This window comes from Olea europaea, chromosome 3, assembly GCF_002742605.1.
Source record: "Olea europaea var. sylvestris chromosome 3, O_europaea_v1, whole genome shotgun sequence".
Lineage (NCBI taxonomy): Eukaryota > Viridiplantae > Streptophyta > Magnoliopsida > Lamiales > Oleaceae > Olea > Olea europaea.
Genome location: NC_036239.1, coordinates 13,962,352 through 13,973,262, shown reverse-complemented (window position 1 = coordinate 13,973,262; position 10,911 = coordinate 13,962,352). Strand labels below are relative to the sequence as shown.

The 10,911-nt window shown below is 30.7% G+C and overlaps 1 protein-coding gene across 2 annotated transcripts; it reads right to left on the bottom strand.

Annotated features, from left to right (window-relative positions):
* Positions 1-1,158: 1,158 nt before the first annotated feature.
* On the bottom strand, positions 1,159-7,483 carry LOC111386902 (protein UPSTREAM OF FLC-like). Of its 2 annotated transcripts, none has more exons than XM_023011406.1 (7): positions 7,264-7,483; positions 4,206-4,345; positions 3,892-3,961; positions 3,695-3,813; positions 2,947-3,532; positions 2,272-2,376; positions 1,159-1,633 (listed from the first exon to the last, which is right to left on the bottom strand). In XM_023011406.1, exons 1-7 carry the CDS (start codon positions 7,311-7,313, stop codon positions 1,525-1,527), a joined length of 1,179 nt encoding a protein of 392 aa, XP_022867174.1. In that variant the 5' UTR covers positions 7,314-7,483; the 3' UTR covers positions 1,159-1,524. The 2 variants fall into 2 exon arrangements, with proteins under 2 accessions (XP_022867174.1, XP_022867177.1); XM_023011409.1 differs by having other exon boundaries at positions 7,244-7,320.
* Between the last annotated feature and the right edge of the window lie 3,428 nt (positions 7,484-10,911).

Sequence of the window (10,911 nt, the reverse complement as noted above, 5' to 3'; positions counted from 1 at the left end):
TATATATAATCACAAAACCTTACAACTATACTTTTATAAATTTCAAGATTTAGGGAATGAGTATGATATATGAGGAGAGAGAGAGAGAGAGAGAGAGATTATCCTTTAATAACCACCAATTCGGGCCACATTCTTATCTTATATAAATCAATTATTATCTATATTCATATAAAAAAATCTTGAATTATGACCTGAAATATGAAATGTTTCTCTAACTACAATGTTTGTAAAAATATAAAGTGTAGTGTTATGATCATTGAGAAACAGCGAACAACTTATATTTTTCTAGATGCATAGTTATTATTATTTTTAACGAACTGGATTGAATCATTTGTTCGATTTTCCTAGTAGGTTTTGATAGACATAAAAGGTTGGATATGATTATATTCATGTGAAAAAGTAATGTAAGATCATTTTCGAGTAAAAATTGGCTATATTTATTGAGTCTTGTTAGAACCATAAATTGGTTTAAAAGTCCATTTTCATAGTCTGAGACAAAATATGCCTTAAATTTTATATTTGTTTTTATAAAACCAATAATATTTTGAGTGAAAAAAAGGGGAAAATCATGTTTGCTTCATGGATCATTTCATCTAAATTAAATGGCAGCCCTTCAATTCCATCTTTCCTACATCTTAGTCCCCTATGGTTATAATTGTAGATTTGTGATAAATTAGTACGCCAACCTCTTGAAGTATTAGGCCTACTTCGGATTCCTATTTGGAAAATTCAAGGTGTACATTATGGATACCATTATGGTGTACATTCAAGGTGTACGTTATGAAAATTCAAGCATCCTCCTCCTTATATTTACCAGTGAAAACGAATATTACATATATGAAGATTTTTTTATTTTTTTTTTCAAAAGGTCAATTTTGAATTGTTATGGTAAAATAAAAATACACTATTTCTTTAATTTAAAGGAACTATTTTAGGGGTCAAAACTATATTGTAATCTTATTAAAAAAGAGGATTTCACCGGTCCTCCACATTCTCATTCAAAACCATGGAAGCAGCCGTTGAGAGCTCCCCAGTAAATTTCAGATGGGGCGAACGAGTGAAAATAGAAAAAAGCGAGTACAACAACGAGTCCAAATTGAATGTAAACTTATATGTACATAAACAACACATGGTGGGTGAAGAAGGTTGCCTAATATAGAGAATGTGTTACGAGAATGAAAGGTCGAAGAACGTTGAATTCAATTTCAAATTTTCAACGGTAAAAAGACATAAAAAGAAGGGGATAAGGATCCATCGAGACTTTAACAAAAGTGAAACTTCTTCACATAATTTTTAAGAAGAGGTCTTATTAGGAAATTTGGATGTCACATACTAATAATTTACCTCTTTCCATTGAACACTTTTCCCAATATGTGTGTGTATATATGTATATGCATGTATATGTGTGTTTGTGCACACCAATAAAAAGTTAGGAGCTTAACACTCTATTAGTTAAATGAATTAAATCATACAACATTATTATGGAATCAAATAGACTATTTTTATGTTTTAATAAATAATTTATTACGTTGAAGGCAAAATCTGAATTGATCTTCGTGATGTGGCTTTGATTGCTTTGCAGGATTTCATATGTGCAGGCAGTTTATCTGGCTTGAATTGCTTCCCGCATTGCCTGCATCCCAATTAAATAGCCCTCCTTTGTCAACTTTATAAATCATTTATAAATTGACTAACTATAGATATTATTCACGACTCATTCTATCTATTTATAAATTATTCCAAATAAAGGCATAGTCAATTAAACTCCTATTTTACATTTTTTTTTAATTTTAAAATTCTTTATTTTTCATACTCATTTTCAATCATACAACCCTTGTTTGACTCCCTTTAAAGCAAAATAATTTATTTCTTATACTCTTTTTTAATTAAAGATTCATGCAATAAAATATTTTGCACGTAAATTCAAAATTTTCTTCCACTTTTTAAGTATACATTCCCCAAAAAATTACAATTCAAAATGAATAAAAAAAATAAAAATAGTAAATTTTTACTCTTGGATTCCTCTAATTTCTTAAAATATAATGCAAATAAGAGAAGAATTGCTGCATATGCGCGGAGATATTGATGAAAGTTATGATATTCAAAATACTGGTTTTATAGTTAGTGAGAGTGTTATTAGAGTCCCTCTTTTTCCTATTACGGCAATCATTTTCTTCCATTTTTTTAAACTGGAACGAACCTTATATATGATGGTTATGACGAAGTATCAAGAATTAAGTAAAGAAGAGTGGGAAGTGTCGAGCAACTTACGGGCAATTTGGGCTGTTGACGGGTTTGTAAGCATTGCCTGTCGTTCTTTGGTTAATGAATTCACCGTTGTTCTTCTTTGAATCCTTCACCCCATCACAGCTCTTCCTGCTACCAATTCCGGAACTACTTTGAAAATCCAGGGAAAAGATAATAAAGTTTACATCTAAGATTTGACAAAGTTTCACATTGAATATCAAGAAGAAAAAAAATACAGCAAAAGGAAAAGTTAAAATGGTATTGATTACAAAAATTAGTCCAGTTAAAGAGCGTGGAGGTTTGAGTCCTCTTCAAGGCGTATTTTGTTAAGGGATAAAATTTCACATCGAATAAAAATGAAAAACATAAACCAGGACTTGGGCTACTCCTGTTAATAAAATTGACCTTTTAAAATGAAAACTCAAGTATTTATATGGTATTAAAGTCTATTAAGCTCAAATGAGCAACTTGATCCATTTAAGACCCAAAAAAATGAGTATGCGAATTTCAAGATTGATCTGCTCAAACAAGCCATCATTTTACAATGATATGTTAAGGGATAAAATCTCACATCGAATAAAGATAAAAAAAAAATATGCACCAATTCATACGAGTTTGGGCAACTCCTTTTAATATTAACATTTTAAGATGAAAACCCAATTTTAATACTTCCAATATTGATAGAAACTCGAACATTACCTGCCAGTATTCCATGGTTGTTGGTTCCATGTACTTTTAAACATCCTCTGAGACCCTCCAAGTTTCTCTCCTTTGCATATTCTATTCTTACTATTGATCATCACGACAGCTGAATCATTAGTATCTAAAGTACGACAAGTGATCAAATTACGAAATTTATGGGATCCACCTCTTGAATGGCTCACACTCTTTGTGTAACAAGATTCAGATGATTTCAATGATGAAGCAGCCGGTGAATCAATTTTTTCGATTTTCACTTTATTTTTCCTATTCTTTTCCATTTGAATTGATCTATCTTGTTCACTTACTGTATTTGAATGCTTCTCCTCTACTTCAAGTTTCCCTGAATTATCTGTCAATGTAGATGTCTCTGAACCAAATATTGTGAATTCTTCTGTGGAAACATCGATTGATGTTTCCGATTGTGTTTGAATTTCCAAGGGTTTCTTCTCTTCAGCTTGTTCTTCAAGTGATGGAATCGATGTTTCCGATTGTGTTTGAATTTCTAAGAGTTTCTTCTCTTCAGCTTCTTCTTCAACCGATGGTTTGTTTTGCATGGGAACTTTCTTTTCAGCATATGAAATCTCTGTGATTAAAAAGAAATGAAAATAAAATTCCATTGGTACGTAGTCAATGCCACTTCGTCACTTTCATGCATCCATTAGACCTTTTCGATGGTTCTTAGGAATCGATAATAAACATACATTTGATGATCTTTAAACTAAATCGAAAATTCGATGATACTTACCTTTATCAAAAGTAGTAGGAATAATCTCTGATCCCTTGAGAATGTATTCATTATCCGAGATAGGAGTAATTAGATCATCATCTAGCAAATCTTGCCAAACATGACTTGTCTTGTACCTCCTGCACCAAAAAATTGTCATACACAATGACTTGTACTGTAAATATACAAGAAAATTTTCATTAATTTAATTTACATACCTCTTATATGACCAAGCAAAGGATTCAGGCATGTCCTTTCCTCGTAATTCTGCCAACCATCTCTTAACATCTACATTTTTCAAAATTGTCAATGCAAAAGTTACTCGATCAAGACTAGAAACAGTTAGTTATTAGATTTTGCGCGTAAACTTCTTGCTACTCGAAGATTGAATACACCAGGGGTGTAGGAAGAAGCCCATTTATTCTTTAAGGTAAAAAATAATAATAATGATGAATTTTTTCTATGTATCGTTCCAATAAAAAAAAAATAACCGGCTCGCCTTTAACATAACTATATACATACACACACGAACCTCGCAAGCGTACACCATTTCTTGAGAGATGATGGACTCGAATGAGATGAGGGTGTTCGTTATGGCCATTTCTACTGAGGAAGTAGACGATGTGAAGTCGTCTTACTTCGGAACCTCCTTGAGAGTACTCCATTAGAGGTCTGTGAGAAATGAGAATATTGTCCCACAAACAGGTAACAAAGAAAACAAACTTGCTTTATTAAGTCAGTTAACTCAAATAAATTATTCTTCGACTAACACAAACAAATACAAAGCTCGACATATAAAATCCAAGACAAATCTTTGTCATTGCCGCCCTCCCTGTTCTAAGAAAAAAATCATCGTATCTTTCAAAATGTGTAATAAAATAACAACACAACAAGCAATAATGTGCAGGCCTAAACCAACATTAGTATTATTTATACTTTATAAAAACGTATGTATAGAAATAATAAAAATCTCATACAAATTGAAATTATCATTGGTTTAAGAGATTGCCCTATCATGCATTGCTTCTTTGCAGCTTTTGACCACTTTTTATTCTACCAAAAGATACATTTTTGCACGCTTATTTACACTCCGTTTAGAATAAATTTATAAATTCATTCAAAATTAGATATTTATTTCAAATAGACCTACTATTGATTATTATTTATACATTTCATAGGACACACTATTTCTATTACTATTCCTTTTTTATAAATAAAAAGAAAAAATCCATTCCCACGACCCACACTCAAGTTCCATAGCTTTTGATACGCTATCTCGATCATGATTTTCCTACCCCAAAGGTAAAGGTACTTCCCTTTTGGGCTAGTTGTGGGCAAGGAGGGATTGGAAACCCCGATATCATAATTCGTAACTACGTGCTCTAATCCTCTAAGCTATATCATTTATCAATTTGTCAAAATGAGAATTTAATTTATTATACTCATATAGCCAATAACGTGACGAATTATGATTTTGCAATGCCGTTCAACAACAAAGTATCATATACGACTTGAACATTGATCCTACCAAGTGATCGAGTCCCTAGATCATTGGTTTAATATGTGAGTCGATATTTATTTGTTGAAGCATTGGGAAAATTGTTTGAATTTTTTACAGTCTTTTGTATGTGTTTTTTATTTGTTGAAAAAAAATGGAAGTATTAAATGAATTTACTTTATTAAAAAATAATGGATTTATTGTTCTTTTTTATTTTTCATGATATATTGCCCCTTTCGAATGGAGATATTGTAGATATCTTTTTAAATTTTTTGTTTGTATTTTATTATATAATGACACATAGTTTTGAAAAAACTAATTCACCACTTTTTTAGCAAAAAATCGATTGGTTTATACTGTTGTTGACCAATTTGACTATAAACAATCTAGTAAATAAGGCACCGTTTGATACAATATATTTTCCGTGGGTTCCATTTCCCACTTTTTTGGGTGTTTGATACACCATTTTTCCCAGGCAATTATTTTCCATGAATAGTGCTCACACGGGTGCCAATTCCAACTTTTTAGGGAAAGTGAATTCCCATGGGGTATGGTGGTTTTTCAAATTCCATCTTTTTTTTCCTTTTTTTTTTTTTTTAAATGGAAACAAATTCTAAGAGTTATTGTAAAAAATAATAATAATAATAATAATATTAAATAAAAAATTTTCTTTAATTGACAATTTCTATGTAAAACAAAGTCAAACAAACACCAAAAAGATAGATGATTTTCTTGAATTTTTATTTATTTATTTATTTATTTTTAATTTTTTTCAATAGAAACAAATTCCATTCCCAATACCAGTAAATTATATCCCTTTAATTAACAATTTTCATATAAAACAAAGTCAAACGAACACTAAAAACACTTTTATTTCAACATTTTTCACGTGGAAAATTATACCAATCAAACACAATAATTTACAATTCCCGAGAAAACAATTTCTAAACAATTCAATTCCCTGAAATTCGTTTTCAATTCAATTTCATTTTTGTAATCAAACGAACCCTAAGAGTGATATTACATGTACATAACGATATACACACGAGTTTACATCCCTTTACTTGGGGCGAGGCCCATACACAGTAACTTGTGTGTGTGGGCCCCCTTCATGAAAGGAGGTGTAAACTCTTGTGTACACCTTAAGATGTAAACGTAGTGTTATCCAATAAATAAATTGTACGAATAAGTTGGTCTTTCAGAAAAATTGATCGGTCTGATTTGGTAAAGGCTGCCTTCAATAATTAAGCTTTTGACTCGGTATTTACTAATTTAGTTTTCTTTTGACAGAACAATTTTGTGACGATAGTAAACTTATCAACTAAAATCACTAAACATATTTGGCCTGTTATGGTTATGTTAAGAATCAAATTCTTGGTAGACTTTGATATAAAAATAAATTTTATGAAATCACTAAACATATGAGTTAATTTTGGAAGCAAGCTGGAGTTATATAATAAAATTTAATGAAATCCCTAAACATTTGAGTTATTTAATGAAATTCAAGTTAGTGATATTGTAACTGGGTAGCTGGATTGGAGAATTCTTGGAAGGCGAAAATTGTGGACGAAATGAAAGTGATAAAATATTCAATCATGTTACATGAACATCAAAGTTGACATAAAGTTTGACATAATGCCAAGTGATATTCTATTATTGGTCAATTTAAAATACAGTCAGCTTTTCCATCCAATCATCTACTAGCACATGAAATTATGTCAAACTTTCTGTTAAATTCTTCTGGCAAAGTAGCTTTATCCTAAAACATTCTCATTTACTTATATGGTAAGATTGCTATAAGAGAACAAGTTGAATTACCTAAAACAACAAATAGAAAAATTTAAAACCTTAAAAGACAAGTATGGTAAGTTGAATTAGACAAGACGAACCAAAACATAAACAGAAATGCTGCATGTACGGAAATATTTGACAAAGTGTTATTTGACACGACTTCATTGAATGTCGGACAAAAAACAAAGTAAAATTAATCAATGCAGTATCACTCCTCATCATCTGTAATGTTTCTATACATTTCATCCGTACAAAAAGCTTAATTCAAATATAAAACATACCATAAACCTATTTGACTGACCTTTCCGCCTTGCGTTTAGCTGCAAAAGCCATTTCAGTCATCATCTGCATCCTTATGTATTCTCTTTAGATAACAAACCCAGAAAACCAAAGAGAAATCAACGTTATTAAATAGTATGCTGAAGAGCTGCTGTTATTAAAACGTCATTTGATGTTGAAATCTTTAAAATAAAACACATAAATTCAAAAGCGTGCGTGCCGTTTAATCTAACAAAAGGGGAAAAAATGTATTTTGTAGGAACCAATGAAAATGAGTGATATCATAAAAATATATATACATATAGACGTAACTTCAACATTAATTTGGTTTTATATTAGGTTGTTGGCTTAGTTGTTGCATCTGTATTATAAATTAATGCTTGATAACTCCAAAATCAATAGACAGAAAGGGCAAGTAGAGAGGGTGAGGCATTATTTTAGCAGTTGCACCAATTTATTAAATTTAATTATTTCAGCAATTTCTTTCCATTAATTTTCATATAACTTGTCTGAAATTTACGGTTTTCATGTAAGGTTAACCCTCGAGCGTTATACTATTTCAAGTGTCTGTATAGAGTTTGCACTACCTTTTAGATATTCATGCTTTGTCATACCTTATGCCTTCTAAAATATTTGTGATTTTATGGATAGTTATTCACTAAAGACTTTTATTGTCAATATTCATTAGATCAAACTAGGTGCTACTATTTGCTCATATTTCAATAATATTTTCTAAATTTCCGACAACCAAACAGTTACCAAGTTACTCAAATTAATGAGTTGCAACAAACAAATTTAAGTACTTGTCCTTTCCTACACTCAGCCAGGTTTGATTACCAAAACGTGTCTAGTTCATCTACTGAACCATCTACCTGCCCAACCAGGTAGTGGCCATTAACTTTTGACAAATATTTGTCAGATATTTGCAAATGGAATTTCATCATACAAAATCACACGATATTGTGAATAAATAATAAAGTGATGACTAAAATATAATTTCTACGAGGACTATGAACCTAATTTAGAGTCAATTAGGCACTGTTTGATTGGATGAATTTTTCATGGAAAATGGAAAAAAATTTCCACTTTCGACTTTTTTAAGTGTTTGATTGATAAATTTTTCTAGGCAATTGGTTTTCTAACTTCAGCATCACGTGACCAAGTTTTCCATCATTTTGAGGAATTGCAATTCTTATGGATTAGGTAGGAAAATGGTTTTCCAAGTTTTTTTATTTTTTTGGCAATGGAAACAAATTCTATTCACTATTGTAACATATTTTATCCCTTTAATTGATAATTTTCATTTAAAACAAAGTCAAACGAATACTAAAAGATTCAAAATTTCAACATTTTTCAAGTAAAAAATTATAACAATCAAACACATTTAATTGACAATTCTCTAGAATTTATTTTATTTCCACCCAAATTTCATTATTGCAATGAAACGGACCCTCAATTCTAACTCTAATCGAATAATCAAATTTTGATTATCGATTCTATACTAATTTATCTAATTAAACTAAGTATTTTAATGAGCAAATTATGAAGATTTTTGTAAGATTATGTGGAATGATTATTAAGATTTCGAATCTCAATTAATTATCCATTTTAATGCAATTCAATATCATGACGATACATATTCTCATTGATTAATGTACTTAAATTATTTAATAATCTCTCTCACGTGACCTTTCTATATCTATGTGAAGATGCGAACATAAAAATATGCATTAAAACGCTAGAACATCTATAAAAATCATGCAAAGTATATGAATATATCATTGTTCTCCATCGGACCTCATAACAATTGCTATAATGTGATATCTATCATATTGTCTCTTTTGATAACAATAAAATTCGTGTATCAATTCAATTAGTGATCAAATAATTGAAAATCATTAAACACAATAACAACTAACCAAAAATTAATACATCTTAGTAGTCAAAATATTGAAATCGTATTAAAATTTCATAACTATGATTCATCTATGTCTTGGTCATTTGGAGTCTAGCCTAACATACAAAATCACAAGAAATCATCTTAATTTTATAAAACATCATCAGGATTTTTTATTAATGAAGAAGAAGAGGATAAATGTTAAAATCTTGAATCTATTCCATGGTTTCTTAATTAGCCTCCAGTTATGCCTTTCTCCTCTTTGCCTAAACACCAAGATTGTATATTCAATGAATTGAAATTTTGTGTTGTGCCTCTTAATTTGCCCAAAAGAATGATGAATTACGTCTATTTTCTTGTAAGATTTAACGAATATCATGGTATGAGAGGTACCTTATGTCTTGCTAAAGGTCGAAATTAAATCAAGAAGTGTGCCCAAAGTTTCAACCAAAAAAGAAAACTGGATCATCTGGCGTGATGGTAACAATGTGTGCCCTCTTCACGTCAAGGCTCATGCCTATGAGCTTTTCAGGTTCTGTAAAACAGACCCTTGCGCATGCAAGGTTGTGGTAGTTTCATGCGCCACCTGCATCTTGGATGATGTGCACTTTAGTCTTTGATTTTGATTTGTTGTTCAGTTCGTTTGACTTAAAATCACGTCCAAATAACTCTCCATATTCTTTATACTTCGACATGTAGTTCGAATAAATTATTGAGTGTTTGCAATTTGGTCCCTGAACTTTGAAAAGCATTATTTTTCACCGATTTTTGGTGAATCATTGTTTCTTTTGATCAAATCCCATCCTAACTTCAATATAACCTACAACAATCGATATTTAACAAATTAAATAGTATATTATTCAATTAAATTCCAAAATATTCACTTTTGATGTTCTAAATAAGTGAGAAATTACATGTCAAATAATTTCAAACTTGAACATTTGTTTGTTCCGAATCAAACTAATACTTAACAAACATAAACAATTACATAGTTAAACAAATTGATGTTTGACTTCAAATCTTGAAATCACTTAAACAATCTGTAAGTTACCTCCAAGTTATGTCACCAAGATTAATTCATCCACTTATTCTATATTACATTGATGTGTGTATGTGTGCTCACGCGCATAATTAATTAATCACAATAACTTCATAGATTGTTATCAGGGACGGATTTAAGGGGAGTACTCGCTGGGCTATAGTCCGCCCTCACCTGGTCCAATTAAATTTTTTTTAGGGTAATTTTCCTCTTCTTCTTTTTTTTTTTGTAAAAATAGATTTTTAATGAGTAAATTTTTTTTTTCGCGTATTAGTCCAGTTTGAAATTTTTTTAACCCGATCTTGAATTCAAATCTGAATCCATCCCTGATTGTTATTTTTTGACCTTCAATGGTCAAATATATATTTTTTTCATTTCTTTTGAAGATGCACATCCCAACTATGTAACAAACCGTGTTACACTCACCCTGCTTGTATCTTCCAACATCGTCACTACCACTATCAACGCCATCCACTCTTACCATCACCTACAACTACAAAAGTAAGCTCGAGGAATCGAACGAATCACGCAACATGGAAATGAAAAAATACATTAAAAATCTCACAACAACCACCATTACAAAATACAAACCCCACCCACTCCTCACTGTAACCCGCCACCACATGTCCTTCGTCCTAAAATGGAAATGGAAAACAATTCCCAAAATTCCCTTACCAAACTAAAGGAATTCCCAAAGTCATGATGGAAAATACATTCAATATAACATCCTCGGA